This window comes from Propithecus coquereli, unplaced genomic scaffold (genome assembly GCF_000956105.1).
Source record: "Propithecus coquereli isolate 6110/MARCELLA unplaced genomic scaffold, Pcoq_1.0 Scaffold22, whole genome shotgun sequence".
NCBI lineage: Eukaryota > Metazoa > Chordata > Mammalia > Primates > Indriidae > Propithecus > Propithecus coquereli.
Window position 1 is genome coordinate 9229319 of NW_012147189.1, and position 17500 is coordinate 9246818.

Below are 17500 nucleotides of genomic sequence, written 5' to 3' on the forward strand. Positions count from 1 at the left end.
TTTTTAAAAGAGCAAAAAGCAACTAGATATGATTTTCTTTTTCATAGAGTATCAAAAAATGACTGAAATAATCAACCCATTAATATAATTTGATCATTTAAACAACTTAAATAGTGAAGCTCAAAATGTTCCTGATTCTGCTGGAACTTAACTGAATGGAATTGACCAATAGATACACAACACATTTGGGGTTAAATTGCTTTGGGAATTAAGAAACCACTATTGGTTGGTGTTAATTTTATAAAATAGCCCAATTCACAATATTAAAAATGCACATGAAGAAATTTCCACTTGCTACCTCACACAAGTCAGTGTTATGAAAATAACTTTGTTAAATCACATTATATTATATATCATGATAGTTAAAATATATTTGATACTTACTTATATAATTCTGTTAATGGTGAAGTCAAAATGACTAATGTTGTAAATAGATTATTACAATGGGTATGAATTTTTAAAATTTTATCATCTATATATTCATGAGGTTTCAGAAGTTTCTGTACAGATGTACAAACTGACCATAACATGTTCTCAGTGCATATTAAAATTGTTGTGACATCAAGTCTAATGGAAAGAAAAATAAGAAAATCATGTTAAACAAAATAATCCCTTTGCTTGATATGTTGACTTTCATCCATATCCCTTGTACTATGCATATGTAAGAATAGAAAGATTTGGTTAGATACCAGAGCTTCAGAGATCAAAAACAGATAGGAAGCATAAAAGATACCTTTTGAGTTTCCAGGTGTTAGATGTCTCACAATACCATTATCCGTAGGGATGGTGAGCTCTAAAATAATGTTCTAAGAAGTGCTTTTTTAGAAAAAAAAAAAATGTTTACTTTGCATTATCAGGATTCTGTTCAAGAAATTCAAGAGACTGCCCTTGAAATTAAATTGGTCTAAAAGAAGCTAGATGAAAAGAAAAATTTGCTATTATCCACACAAATATGATAGGTAGAAATTTGGTAACAAACAGTTCTCTCACCCACGTGTATGCTGTCAAAAAAAATTTACAAAGTTGGTAACATGTTCTCCCAGTAAGTGGAAGATGAGAAGAAATGACAACAGAAGCTCAAATGCAGAAGCCTATAGTTTCAGAAATTTCTAATATTAAATAAAGTTGTGAAAAATATTCTATATTATTTATCTTATTCATAGACTTATTTCTTTGTTTCCATCTTTCTTGAGTTTCAGTAGGGACTCAAAGATCTGTTTCAAGATTATTTTGGTATATGACTAAATTGAACACACCTCAGTTAATTTCCCATTTTTTTTCCTTTAAACTCAGAGTTGAAGAAATAGAAGATGGAAATTTTGAAGCAATAAGAAGAAAAATAAGTTTGAGCATCTTTTAAAATGACATTTTGGCCTCAAATGTATTATGTATATAATAAATTTATATATGTTAATAATACATAACACACATATAAGTTGTATATATGGTTTGGTTATATAATACTTAGAGGCAACTGGAATACTAAAAGCATCAGTAATAGCCTTTAGGAAGATTTTATTGTACTTTGCATAGACTTTCTCTAATTGCTAAATACACGATTACTAGTCCAGGATATACACACACACACACACACACACACATATACATAATCTGATTTCTAAAATAATGATGGTTTAGGAATGACCATTCAAATAAAAATATTTATATATTTTACTTACAAAAACTAGAAGCAATAATTGTAGCATTGTATGGCATTTTTATGCAACCACCCAGAAAATAAAACCCAAAAGTCTCTATAGTACAGTTAATTAATTAAATATACTACCTATTTCATGAGCTAACAGTAAATCTGATCTCACAAATATCTCATAATGACTTGCCATCTCACAGTCAAAAGTGATTTATACTACATAAGGAAAAGAATGAAGGTATTCTTTGCTCTCAAAAGGAATTTTCCATCTATTCTTCAGAGCTCAATCTTTTTTTTTTTTTTTAAAAAAAAAGCTTGGTCAGTAATTCAAAACAGCCTGTGTAAAATACCATATTTATGAAACACTGTAGCAGGACCTAAGCGCCCTTAAAATTGCAGCATGCTTTACAAGAACATAATCAGGAAATGATTCCTCCTGCAAAAAAAAAAAAAAAAAAAAAAAATCCTCCGATGTCTATAGTTCCTCCTCAAAAATATCTGAAAAAAAATTTTGTATACCTAAAAGACAGATCTTAATCACATTAGCTAGAATATTTATTTAACAAAAAGCCTCCTCTTCATATAGATCATTGTTGTCATGTAAGCACATTTGTATAATATTCATTGCCTAGATAACTCACAGAATTGCACTATAATTCAGTCTTTTATTTAATGCTCAGTAACTTTGCTCCTCATCTTCTGTGATTTCACATTTTGTTGAACTGACTTTTAGTAATGCACAGTGAAAAGAAAAGAAAAAATAGAAGAAAAAAGGAAAGAATTAATTAGAATATATTAAGGAGAAAAATGATTGGACAAAACAGTTTCCTTAATGAAGATAAACTTCTATATATAGGCTTTAAAAAAAACAACTAAAATCCCCTGGTTGCATAGACAAATTGTTCCATCATAGCACAGCTGCTTTTTTCTCCATTTCAGGGCCTTAATTTTCTCTCTTTATCTCATTAAACTTTGTATATATATGTCCTAGATTACAAGACATCTTGAATCATTTTTTAGAAACAAGTAGGTTCTACATACAATTTTAAGAAGAAAAAAGAACAAATTTATTTTGATTCAGGTTCCACATTTCCGCTGAAGTACCTCAGGAGAATTGAATATGATTTCCTTTCAGATGTTAGAAACATGTTAAATATACAAGGAGTAATGTCATGAGATTCAGAATAACATTCTGCTTTATAACAACTAAGGAAAAAGTTTTCTTGAGGAACAATATTTTTCAGAACTTCAATTACCTTATCTGTGGAGTTCTCTTGTAACTGGGATGGGCCCGAGCATATCTGGAGGCCAGTAGACCCAAAGATTTCTCCAGCACTTCTGCTAGAATCTCCTGGGCTAACTTAGAAGACAGAATGGTCCAGAGATCGTGGTGAAGAGCCGAGCAGAAATAATGCCACATCTGGATTGAGAAGGAGCATCTTTCCCCCTGGCAAAACCACCACGCATTAAACAATAGAATCACATCTTCCAAAATGTCGATTTTCTTCCTATAAACCTAATTAGTTTAGGCTGAAAGGAAAGTTTGACACACTCGATGACCAAGAAAGATTTTTGACAAGATGTAAAACATCCTTATTGACAAAGGGACATATGTTTTATTTCAATTACAAGAGTCGATATTCTAAAGCAAAGCCAGACACAATAATTTAACCTAGTATATTCTTGATTTACCTACTCTTAGCCTAGGGTTTAATATTTACTTTTAAACAATCAGCTTTGTAGTTGCTGAACAAGTCATACTAACTAGTTTAAGATAGTGGACTGATTCTTCTAAAATTAAAATCTGTTTTAAATTGTTTTAGTAGATATATTTTTCTATTAGCATCATTGAGGTAATTTTATAAGTGCTTCAGATTTCACACTATAATGAAATGACAGGAGCAAAAATAAACTTGCATACTATATTCTTATGAACATTCTTGAAACCGAGGGAGATTGGTAACTATTGAAGATTATTACATTAGGCTATTTTGCCTATAGCGAAATTTGTTTAATAACAATACTAGCAACAGATACTACAATAGTCTAATTTTACAAGATTTTGTAATGGAAAATGAACATATCATCATTTCTTAGTATTTTTATGGTACTTCATACTTCCAAGGGGCCATATTCTCATTCTTTTCCACCCCTCTACAGATAACTCCTGTGTGCCAAGTTTTCCCTGACTGCAGAGAGAGACCTAACAATGGTCAAGGCCAAGGGGAACAGGCAGAAAGGAGAAGGTAGCCTCAAGTGATTTATAAGCACTTGAGGTAACATGCAATCCCAGAGGTATGCTAGTAGTGTGACCTCATTTTCTTCAAACTAGATCAAAAGATTATTTGAAATAGGAAGAAGAGAATGCACTCTTCAAGCATTATCTTGATTATGCTAATATATCAAAAGTTAAACTAGTAAAATTTCCTATCATATCTCTAAGTAATTCTCTTTGACTTAAAATTTCTGCTTTGCTCACTATTTATATTTCTCAAACAAATGTCAGCTAAAAAAATCTGCTGTTCTTTTGTACCAAAAGTTGATAGTTTCTTATGCAGATACTTCTTTTAGAATTTTCTTTACACATTACTCTTCTGATAGTTTCTTTGATTACTAAAACCTTTTGCAGTTGCTGTAACAATAATAATTTATAGTTATTATATTGACTTTCATGTGGAATTTATAAATGAGTAGAATTGGTATTCCTTGGGTAGGAAACTTCATTATCAAAATGTCAGAGTCAAGTTCAAACTGGAGGGGACTATGGCTACTGGCTTCTGACTTCCTAATTAGCTGAGCATCTAAACTGTTTAAGAAAAAGAAATTATAAAATTGGTGCTGAAGTAGCAAAATTATAGTTTCTTATTGTTTCTTTGTTGTGTGTTCTATGATGAATACTTATTAAACTGAGAAAGGAGTTTTAAAGCTTCATTCTCTCATACTTTTTATGTTATGTAAATTAAAGCAAAACTGACCCAGGCTGATGTAGTGAATAGTTTGAATGATTTACACAAACTTTCCCCATGGCAATGGATGGGTGTTAATTATAAATGTGATTAACATGATTTCTCATATTTTTCAAAATGTGAAAAACCAATTTCCTTAATAGCTACCTTATATCAATAAAAGAAAATTTAGGCATACAGATTTCTTCTCTTAAAAGTAAAAAACCTCATATTTAAGACTTTTTAAAATATAAACTTCATGTTTACTTGAAAATATTCCAAACTGGTCTTTGTTCTAAAAATTCTTTTAAAAATTCATACAACTTCAATGTATGCAAGGGTTTTCATTAAACTAAATGTGATTCATTTATTTTTCTGACCTGGTTCCCTATTTGTTGTCATTTCAAAAGTATTCTGCTAGTAAACATCTGTTATTTTTGCAGACCCACTATAATGTAAACAGATGTGAGCTTTTATTTAGATTATATATCAGGAAACAAGCAGCTGGGCTTTATTATAGAAGCCACTCAATATTATCTTTGAACAGACAATTCTTTATTCTTTGACTATTGGAAAACACAAGTTTCTAAAATTGAGCAGATGTCAACTATACTAAAAGCTTAATTTTAAACATGTAATCTGAACACCCACTGTGCCATCTGACCAGCACCTCATCAGAGAGATACAGAACTCTTTGACTCTCAACCTGACAGTTTAGAAAATGGAAATAATGTATCTAGGGCTCACTTGCTATCACAAAACATGAGCAAATATCGCTCCATATCTTGTAAATTCTTTTACTATTTCTTTACTATGCTCTAAGCATGGGGATAGATTACCTGGAGGTCTCTAGCCTACCCTTCGCCTCTAGTGAGGCAGATATCATCTGCTTTCCTCTCAAAACAGGCCTGATAAACATACAAGTTCTGTTTCACAAATCAGTTGGAATAATGTGGAGAGGAGAAGAAAGGGGTGCAGGCAGTGAGATAAAACCATGCCAGGTACTTCAGTTGTCAAAATAGTTTTAAATATGTGCTATTTTTAGAAGGTTCTTATTTTTGGTAAATAGAAAAGCAGCATCACTTTATTTTTCTGAGCATAAATAACCACCAGTAACTCTGCAATTAAATTGTAACTACTGACCATGTAAGTATATGGAAGCTACAGTACCATGTAATCACAGGGTAACTATCTCCTTATTTCTGTCTTTGAAGCTAAAGCCTTGTCATAAGATCTAAGAGCTGCATGTTACATGGTAATTTGGTGTTTCTTTAAAAAATACTTGGTAACTTCAATAACAGGTTCTCAATGCATCCACTTATTATTTATACTATACAACTATTCTAGCTCCCAATTTGCATAAGAGGAAACATAATACCCCTGTGTTGAACATATAGTGAGATGATACCTGTTCTTCACTGAAAACATCATATAAAATTGCTCATTAGTACGCTGACATATTGAAATAGTTTGAAACATGAGATGGATTCATTTTCAACCTCTCTGTTTACCTCAGGCAAATAAGGAAGCTGAGATGCTGCCAGGAGAGAGGAAGACCAATACTTTCATTCTTATCTCAGGCTACCAGCTGCACCGTACCACTTTCTTTTTCTCATTCTGCTCACTGCTACCACTACTGTTTGAAGTATGGCAGGTTTGGAAAACCCTATATGAATGCTCTTGCAAAAAGAAAAACTGTCTGGGAAGGGCCTCTAAAGGAGAGATGAAATGGCCTTAGAAAAAGTGGAAAGTCCTTTACGAGAGCTTCTTATTAGCTGTTCCTCTGTATTGTGGCAACATTTATTATAATATCTCAGGCATAAATGGACCACAGGAACCTTGAGTGCCAGGATAGTGACAGGGGTGACTCTATTGAATAGAACTCCACTCTGCTTTTCTCAATACTCTATAGTGATCAGGACAATTGAGAAATGAAAGTCACACAATCTATTCCAGAGGAAAGGGTGAAATTAAAAAGCTAACGAAGCTGGGCTTGGCTGTGGAATTTTTTAAAAACCCTGATTACTTTTTATTAAGATATTATAAATGTTTTACCCTGCCCTGGAATCAACTTCAAGGAATTTCAAATACTGTGGTCTGTGTATAATCAATGAGATTCAGGGGAAGGGAAACTAATGAAAGCTGATGATGGATAATTTTAATTGATACTGGGTTTGCTTGCATTAGGCTTTAATTTGCTAGAAATTTGGGATTTCAAAACGTGGGCTAAATGAAAATAGGTAAGCTATAAATGATCAGATGGGTCTTAAAGTGTACTCATAAGAACATGCAATGAGAAGGGAAAAAATAAGTATGAAGAATAAAGCTGCTTAATAAAAAGTATTTATCAAACACAGATGGAAATATATAACAAGAAAAAAATTAAAGGATACCCATAACTTGGTACCTTTGGGAAAAAATACAAGGTTGCAGCATCTTGGCATTTCTATGTCTTTGAGTTTTCATCGTATCCCATTATATTCCGATTTATTTAGCACTACAACATTGCAGCTCAAATTAAGTTATTTTTACTTTTAAGCAGAAGGAGAGCTCTGATGTCTAATTTATTTCAGGTTTTTAAAAAGAGTGTTTTTCCTAAGTATGAATTCAATATTTAAAAAATATTATCTTAACAGCCTTCGTGTGTTAGTAATGCCAAGCTCATGTTTCTAATTAGCCAGAAAGCAGGTAGGCAGTAAAACATATTTGTGTAAAAAGGAGGGATAGTAAACTTAACTTCACACCTCATAAAAAGCTTTGTAGTCATCCCAGTGGTGGCTCTCAGCATCCTGTAAAATGCTTGTAGCACAAACTCTGACGCAGTAGTTTGTAACCTGAAACTGTAGAGTGTTGATGAATTCCTGATATCGTTGGACAGGCACCAGGAATATGGGTCTGTTCAGAGAGAATGATCAAAGAGACAGAGATTTAAGGCCTGTGCAGTAGGAGGTAACAATCTCCAGTACTACAAATGGTTTTGATTATTAGATATCAATCATTCATTTCCTCTTAATGCTGAAGTCTGCCTTCACATTCACTTTCCAAAAAGGAAAAAAAAAAAAAAAGCTGGTCTTTGTTTCGCAAGTCCTTTGAAAATGTACATCTGCTGTTTTACAAATATGCACTTCAACTCGAGACAAACTGCATTGTCAATACATCATTCAAAAATAAAAGCATTCTTTGAAGCCTATTATTAGAGATCAGTGCATTATTTAGGCATTAGGTTATCGTTATTATTAGAGAACAACATGCACTTGTCAGAACCAACTTTTATAAAGATATCACATGTCCCACAAACGCACTCTTTTTATTTTTAAAATATTGTAATTTTGTAGATGTCAATTATCTCATAAACTGTTTAAGTATATTCTGTAGAAACAAAATGATTTCTGACACATTTAGTTTATAAATTCAAGTATGAATCACATCGTCTGACTACTTGTGAGAATTAAAGAAATATCATAGTTATATTCTACCTCAGCCAAATTTGTCTTATCTTTACCTATTTATATAACACTGCTTTCTTTCATAACCAAGGCATTGCTAAGGCTGAATAAAGAATATAGACTAGATTCTTAGGGTCACACGGGACTGCTAAGTTCATGTTTTCCCTTTGCAAGGAGCCAAGTTATGTCTAGAGAGTACAAGGGCAACCAGAAAGACCACATGGTAATTAATACCTGTGGTCATTTGTATCTCTATACAGAAAACATATTTTCTTTTTAGGCTACAAATACATGACAATTAAGACTGATGTTTCCTCTTCTAATATTATATTATGGACAATTTATTACTAAATGGATGTCCTGAAATATGTTTACATTGGTCATTAGAATACATTAAATGTAATTATTCTTTATGTCAGCTCCTAATAGCCTGTTGGCTTATAAACAAAAGAGAAAAGTGAATATTTCGCAACTGTGTATAGGTGAGACAAAAACAAGTTTATTCTTCCTTTTCGATGTGGTCAGTATAATGTGCCTTACAAAATGGAAGAGTACATTTAGTCATGTCATAACAACAGGGAGAAAATAGTTGCCTCGAATTAGGGTCTAGAAAATGCAAGGGTCTTTTGAGTATGTCTTTAGAGACAGTACCTTTGCTATTACCTATGTTCACATCTAGTTTAATAAATCCCATGCTCCACCTTTTTGACATTTCCTAGTCGAGACAAATGAAAACAATTCACCATGTAAATTAAGATTTTCTCTTTCTCAAACCTTATCAAAATCTAACTCCTGTGATATCCAAAGATTACACGTTTCTTTAAGCACAGCCATCATCTTAATTTAAACGACACTCACTTTTTAGTAGTTTCTTTCATCAAATTCTCATACTGCGTGAAATGCTGGAAAACATACACTGCTGTGGAGAGGAGTGTGTGCAAGTTTTTCAGGGGTGCTCTGGAAGGAACCTCCTTGCCTCTCTCTTGCAGTCTCTCCAGGACAGCTGTTGCCACTTTACAAAAGGCTTCCACCAAGTTTGCTCTAATTTCCTGAAAGGAATCATCTCTGCATGCCAGAGCCAGTGGAAGCATTGTGTCGAGTTTTTCCATGATGTCAGAACAAAACTAGGGAGAAATAAATGTGGCACTGAGTTATTTGTACTCTGACAGTGCCAAGTAATTTATGTACAGTGGAGCCAAATTCCTAAATAATGAATTTGGCATCAGACATAAATATAATGACGCAACTTTATAATAATCGATTTCTCAGTTGTAGAAAGTTATATGTTTTATGTTGAATAAGGAAATACCAAAATGATGCTTCTCTATATATAACCTTCAAACCTTATGCTTACCAGACAGGCATTATGAAAAACTCATGAACCAGCTTTACATGACAATATCTTTATTTATAGTTAATAGAACTCAGAAAATATGTATCCTTAATATAACGGTTGCATTATTTTTTAATTTATTCTGATTTTCTTTGCTAAATTTTCTATAAAAGGTTTTTTAGAATTAAACACCACATATGAATGCCAGTTTAATTTAAATAATCTAGAAGCATCAGAAACAATCTCACGTAGCATCTTCGTATTGGTAAGGTGACAGCAACTTTCAGAAATAATGTGTCTAGTTTTTCGCTATTTATTATGTATCTACTCTTTTGTGATGGCAGAGGGAAGTATGGTAGATGTGAAGATGAAGGCTGCCTCCACATCAGACCAGCCAACAGAGTTCCCTAGGGAATGTTCTGGAGCCTGAGGGTGACAGTAGCAGAATAAGGAGGTCATCTCCAAGGATTCTCTTTTTAAAACATCCCAACCATAGGTTGCTGAGCTCATATGCCAAGTAACTGTATTTACTTCCTATTTTCTCAATATGTTCTGTGACTTTCAAAACACATATAAAGATTTAAGGCTGATGCTTAATGAAATGGGATGTTCATTAAGGTGTAAACAAAGATTTTCAAATTGCTCAAACCAAAAATAGATACCCCCTGTAACCTCCTAAATTTCTCCTAGAGTCATTTAAAGGTAAAACCAACACAGTTTTCCCAGTGTTTCCCAGCTCCCCATGAAGTCACAGAGGTCCCTTTTGGTCGCTTCAGATTTATGGAGCAACAAGCTATTATAGCAACAGGTGTAAGTGCTTTTTTGTAGCAATAGCCCAAGGATATCAGAGAAGAAAACTGGTTCTGGGTCAAGTATCAAGTATTTTCCAAGTGACTCCACTATTTTATCTGTGCGTTCCTTTTGCAATGCCTTATGTTTTTTACAAATCCCATCATACCAGTCAGCACTTTGAAAGGATTTCATTTGATACTTGCCTTTGCAATTTTCTTTGGTTGTTCCTCCTCAGGAAACACATGGCTGTCTTGCCAAACTTGCTGGACATTTACAAGGTTCATAGCATAGCTCACAGCTGAAGACCTTTCATTCTGTTCCTGTTGGAGAATTTTTGTGGAAAAATCTTCAATTGCAATTGTTATGCTACATGCCATGGGAAGAAATACTTCTTTAAATGCACTTCTCCAGCCAAAATCTAGTAAAGTAGCCTGAAATATAAATTTATATAAAGTCATATTAATCTTAACTCAGCAACAAATGTTCCTATTGTTATAGATATAAAATTATTACTTTCATTCAACATTGAATGTAGATATTCTTTGATATACTATAAAAGCCATTCTTACAACCTGAAAAATATTACCTAGTGAATAAAGCAATATACAGAAACATGCGCATTCTTTACACACAGTAATATGCTGACATTTCATTTTAATTCATCAGTGGATTTAATAAAAAACTTTTTTCAAAATTTAATCTCTTAAATATAGTTCAATAAAGCCATCTTTACGAGAGCAGAAAGCTATACTTACTATTTATCGTATAAAGCAACCTTTAAATTCAATATATTTAATAAAGTCTAAATTAGATTTTTATAGTCTTTTTTATAGTTTATTGTTAACAAGTATTGCAACATAAGACAGCATTTAATATTCAATCTTTTATTTCTTTTTCACTCTCAGAAATCCAGACAAGCCAAAAAATAGCTATAAGAAATAAATTTCTCAGAAAACACAGCACTGTACCTTTCTAGATTTTTACCTGCTTAGGATTTTATTTAGTTTCTCCACTACAAAGTGGTAAGAAGTACTACATTTGTTCCAAGAATGAAGAATTTAAAAGATCTGCATTGTTTTGTGTGTAGAGGGGAGTAGAATGAGTTGGGGTAGAGTCTGACGTTGTCTTGTTTTCTTTATTCTTTCGGTCTATGGCTCATATGGCAATATTGTTATGAATGTCCATTTCCCCCAAGGCCCCTAACTTTCTCTAAAGTACTAAATACATCATGGGTAGTAGGCTGACCCTATGCTTAGAATTAGACTTTCCCTGTTTTAATGTAAACTTGTTTATAATAACATGCTACCTATTCCAACTTCAGAAAACCTTGGGCTCTACATCCCTGACTGAACTACTTATTTTTCTTGATCTCGGTTTTTTTGTTAGAAAAATAATGGAGCTGAATTGGATGATTTCTATGGTCCCTTGCCGTCTAAAATGACTGAGATTATGGATCCTAAGCCTAATTTGCTTGGATTTACACCCCATTCAGCATTAATTTACTGCTTTTTATATATACTCGTACAAAGTAATACAGGTGATTCATTTTCTAGAGCTAAAATTCTATGATTCCAAGACTCTATAATCAGAAAAAGTGGCTCCTGTTCTCATCATACTCTTAATTAAGTTGTAACTGAACTTTCATTTTCAAAGTTTATTTGGACCTTTAGCATCATAGGGCCTGAAACACATCTCTCTTATCATGTATTTGCATAAAATTTATCAATAATTGAATCTACTCAGCTCATATAATCTTCTTTCTTATAAGTGCAGCTTTGGAAGTGGTGTAGTTACACCCCTGTGCTGTAATAGTAATTCCTTGGGACATACTGATGATAGAAATGGAAAAGGGAACCTATCTCCACGAAAGTTAAAACAAAAACAAAATCCTGATTTTTGTCCTCCCCATCAAGGCATGTCTATCCATTAAAATCATTCATTTATTCATTCATCAAGAAAATATGTTCTGGTAAAAATTGCCATTAATTGCCATGGCTGCAGTGAAAAAAAAAATAGTGCGTGTGGTGACATTTACATTTTCCCATGATAATTTATATATGATTATAATACATTGGCCTATCTGAAGTCTCTTTTCAAAATATTGAAAAACAAGCACATTAATAGTTCCTCTTTAAAAAGAAAACTGGGCCAGGTATGGTGACTCATGCTTATAATCCCAGCACTTTGGGAGGCCAAGGCAGGAGGATTGCTTGAGGCCAGGAGTCTGAGACCAGCCTGAGCAACATAGCAAGACCCCAACTCTACAAAAAAATTTAAAAATTAGCTGGGTGTGGTGGGACATGCATGTAGTCCTAGCTCCTTGGGAGGCTGAGGCAGGAGGATCCTTTGAGCCCAAGAGTTTGAGGTTGCAGTGAGCAATGATCAGGCCACTGCACTCCAACCTAGGTGAGAGAACAAGACCCTGACAGAAAAAAAGAAAGAAAGAAAGAAAGAAAGAAAGAAAAGAAAACTGAAAACCTTTACTTACTCAAACTTCCTTCTAAAAGTCTATTATTCTTATGATATATAGTTTGCTTACTTCCCAGCTGATATTTGTCATCAGACATATTCCAGTTAGAATAGAGAACATTTACTAGATGATCCAAGAAAAAAGAGATATACGATTTTCTGTTCTGTACACAAAGTAATCATCTAATTTCTTGGTACTGATTTTGACTTTTGGTTAAAGCATAATGTATAACTTTGAATTTCCTGATTATTTCTCTTGCTTTCTAGGCTAAAACGATATGTTATCTTATTTTTTAAATATTTACCTAGTATATAAGTAAGGATCCACTTAGAAAACAGAAATCATTCAAGATATATCAAAAGGAAGAACTTTAATGTAGTGTGTTGGTTACCCAGGTGATAGAAGATTTGAGGAGTCAAATATGGATAGGCTGTGAAGCAAGACAGATATTAACAGAATAGGAAGCCACAACCAACCCTTGGGCTAGAGGAACAAATGAAGGGGGCTGAGTGTGGGAGACCAGCTCCCACCAGTTGCAGATAAAGGCAGACCTGCCAGGTGGAACTGGAATCACGCAGGGAGGGCTGTATGGTGGCAGTGGGGCTCATGGGGGAAACAGAGAAGTCACAACTTGCTCCCTAAAACAGAGAGAGGGGAAGAAATACCCTGGCTTCTCTATAACTCCTACACTCCAGTCATCCATCAATGCATTCAATTGGCCAAACCTTCCCAGAACCCTGAAAGCAAGGGAGCCTAGAAGATGTAATTCTCTACAATATAGAGCAGAGCAGAAGCACGGTAACGGATTTTGAGAACAAACAAGCACAGGTTGGGCACACAAAAATATGAGGCCAGTTCAAACTGTTCTTTCCTTTCCCTTTTTAATCTCCATTTCCTCACCTTTCAACAATCATCTCCAGCCTGCATTCTCCAAGTGCAGACCCTGAGTCCGGATGAGAACAAAGATCTCTTGACTTCCACCTCCCTACTCCTCCCATGGAACAGATTGTACAACAGAACAGTGTCCCCACTAAATTAAATTTTCTCAAAAACTTATAAGCCAATTTTCAATCTGAAATTATTTTTTTAGTGGCAAAGGACAAAACTCAAGGCATTCTGATTCATAATGGACTCACAGACATATGGTGATTATATTATATATGAATTTTTAAAAACCACCCTTTTTTCCTCACTTACCTCTTTTACTGGTAGCAATTGCTCTGAATAAATACTGGTTTCATTTGTTCTAGGTTTCTCTATTACTCCTCTATTGGATTTCTCCAAAATTCCTAAGAAATAGAAAAGAAACACACAGACATACATTTATAAGAAAAACATACTGGATGTGATTAATAGATTCTGGTTAAAATTAATTATGTAGAGAAGCTCTATCCACAGTGTATATATACACATACACACTTACACATACACAGTCAGCAAAATGTAGGGCTATGTCACCATTATAATAATGGCAGAATTAAGATATCTAGAGTCCTTTTCCATATACAGCTGGATGAAATCTGTGTGCTAGATATATTCATATTTAATGTACGTGAATATATAATCTGTAAAATAAAACCCATTTGTCATTAATCCATTCTCATGATGATAATGTAGAGTAAGTTAAGAGTACAGAGTAAATATTAATTTCCTTGTTCATTTAAAAAACAATTTTAACGTAACACATTTAAAAACTGGTGGTGTTTCCTAGGACATTAACACTTTCCTTCTTGAAACAAAGAACAAAAATAGATAGATAAACATCACTTTGGGAGGGCAAGGCAGGAGGATTGTTTGAGCCCAGTAGTTGGACACCAGCCTGAGCAATATAGTGAGACCTGTTTCTATTTAGAAAATTGTAAAAATTAAAAATTAGCTGGTATGGTGGCATGCACCTGTAGTGCCAGCGACTTAGGAGGCTGAGTCAGGAGGATTTCTTGAGCCCAGGAGTTTGAGGTTGCAGTGAGCTAGGATGATGTCACTGCACTCTAGCCCGGACAACAGAGTGAGAGCCTGTCTCAAAAACATAAAAAAAGAAAAAGAAAAATTATACTCTTAAGCATATTTGTGATTCATTTGAAAAACACAAACACTGGGGCAGATATAAAATCATCCCTAGCTCCTAAAATAAAAATATTTCCTTCATTTTTATTTTTCACAATTAACAGAACTCTTTTTGATGGGAAAAAATAGATCTACAAAAACGTATTAAATAAACACTCCAAAAGAAATCTTTCCATTTTTCCATTAAGATTATATTAATGATAGTTTGATTCAATATGAATAATTTAGCATTTACCTTTTTTTGCCCTCAGACTTAGTATAAGATGATGAATTATATAGACAGTCGAATTTTTCTTTTTTTTCTAATTTACTAAGAATGGTAAGAATTAGTTACTCCTTATGTAAGAATTAGTTACTCCTTATGCCCTGGGCAAAGCAAATTTCAAAACCAACATTCTTGTACATAAAGTACACTAAAAGCAAATATTCCATTTGGTAGGCAATAGCACCACCCTTTTGGGAAATTTTTATCAGAGTCTATTCTGAGGAAAAGTTTTCTTCAGTTCTAGTGTTTTGTAATTATTTTTGGATTTGTGAACACTTCCAATAACTTGATTAAAGTGATAAACACTACACACAGAAGCGCACAATACAACCGTATGGCAGCCATGTGTGCATAACTCACACACACACACACACACACACACACACACACATACACACACACACACACACACACACACAATTGGGGATTCCCAGGCCCTCTTGTAAAGCTCATTCACGAACTCCATGGACCCATGACTGCAGTTTAAGAATTCTGTTCCATTTATCAAGACACATCACCACATAGAAAAGGTTTTAGACTCAAGTGTTATACCATTTAACTTAAAATGCTTTTACTACGGTTTGCATTTTATGATGTCTTTCTAAGAAGATGGTGTTCTAAATAAGGATCAGTTCTAATTGAAATAAAATATGGATTAATCATAGATTTTTAAATAAAGAAAATTGAAACTACAAATCTATAAAAAGCCAGGCAGGGTGGCTCACACCTGTAATCCTAGCACTTTGGGAGGCTGAGGTGGGAGGACAGCTTGAGGCTGGGAGCTAGAGACCAGCGTGAGCAAGAGTGTGACCCCGTCTCTACAAAAAATAGAAAAATTAGCCAGGCATGCTGGTGTGCCTAGGAGTTTGAGGTTGCAGTGAGCTATGATGATGCCACTGCACTACAGCCTGGGTAACAGAAAAAGACCCTGTCTCAAAAAAAAAAAAATCCCATTAAAGGATTCATACAGAGAAGACTTTTTAGGACACAAAATGCAGAAACCATAAAATAATTCCACACAACAAAAATATCATTAAAAGTCAAAATAGGTATGACAAACTGACTTGACAATCTTTCTCAAAATATCCACTTTTTGAAAATTAATAGACTTTATGTTTTAGAAAAGTTTTAGTTTACAGAAAAATTGAGCATAAAGTGCAGAAAGTTCCCACACACTTCCTCCCTGCCATGTTTCCCCTGTTGTTAATATCTTGCAATGATGTGGTACATTTGTTACAACTGATGGACAAATATTGAAATATTATTATTAACTAAAGTCCACAGTTTACGTTAGGGTTCACTCTTTGTGTTCTGCAGTTCTATGGGTTTTGCCAAATCCATGATGTCATGAATCCACCATTACTGTATCACACAGAATACCTTCACTGTCTTAAAAATCCCCTTTGCACCACCTATGCATTCCTCCTCCCCTCCCCTTTCCTCCTGGCAACCACTCATCTTTTTACTGTCTTTACAGTTTTGTCTTTTCCATAATGACATATAGCTGGAATCATACAGTGTGTAGCCTCTTCACATTGGCTTCTCTCACTTACAATGTATGCATTTAAGGTTCCTCCATGTCTTTTCATGGTTTGAGATCTCATTTCTTTTTATTCATGAATAGTATTCCATTGTATTGATGTACCATGGCTTGTTTATCTACTCACCTACTGAAGAACACTTAGTTGCTTCCAAGTTTTGGCAATTACAAATAAGGCTGCTATAAACATTCGTGTGCAAGTTTTTGTGTGGATGTAAGTTTTCAACTCATTTGGATAAATACCTAGGAAGTGCAATTGCTGGATAGTATGGTAAAACTATGTTTAGCTTTGTAAAATACTGCCAAACTGTCTTCCAAAGAGCCTGTACCATTTTGCATTCCTAACAGCAATGAATGAGAGTTGCTCCACATCCTTGCCAGAATTTGGTGTTGTTAGTGTTTTGGATTTTAGCCATTCTAATAGGTGTGTGGTGGCATCTTGTTTTAATTTGCATTTCCCTAATGACATGATGTTGAGCATCTTTTCATATGCTTATTTGCCATCTGTATATCCTCTTTGGCGAGGTGTCTGTTCAGATCTTTCATGCATTTTTAAACTGGGTTGTTTGTTTTCTTGTTGAATTTTAAGAGTTCTTTGTATATTTTGGATACAAGTCCTTTATCATATATGTGTTTTGCAAATATTTTTTTCTTAGTCTGTGGCTTATCTTTTCATACTTTTTATGACCATACCCTTTTACTTGGCAATTCCATTTCAGAAACTTACCCTCCAGATATAGTTGTGCACTATTATAAACTATAATATATAACTATATAAAAAATAGTTCAAGGAAATTTGCCATATCATTGTTTGTGGTAGCAAAGGTAGAGGAAATAAAAAACCCTAAATTTCCGTCAATGAATAGCTGGTTAAATTATGATACAGGCACCAATGAAAAACTATTCGGCTGTTAGAAAGAAAGAGGTGTTTCTACATTTTCTGAATTTTTAATAAAAGAGACCATCTACATAGTATGACAGGATTTTGAGTTAT

At 33.8% G+C, this 17500-nt stretch overlaps 1 protein-coding gene across 1 annotated transcript in view; it reads right to left on the reverse strand.

The window, feature by feature from the left end:
- Window positions 1–17500, reverse strand: part of KIAA0825 (KIAA0825 ortholog) — a 355397-nt gene that overhangs the window by 287692 nt on the left and 50205 nt on the right. The window contains exons 5-10 of the mRNA XM_012644751.1: window positions 13835–13926; window positions 10371–10598; window positions 8901–9166; window positions 7341–7491; window positions 2908–3098; window positions 385–567 (exon numbers count right to left, since the gene is read on the reverse strand). Of these exons, the coding sequence (XP_012500205.1) occupies window positions 385–567; window positions 2908–3098; window positions 7341–7491; window positions 8901–9166; window positions 10371–10598; window positions 13835–13926 (1111 nt within the window). The remainder of the gene's footprint in view (window positions 1–384; window positions 568–2907; window positions 3099–7340; window positions 7492–8900; window positions 9167–10370; window positions 10599–13834; window positions 13927–17500) is intronic.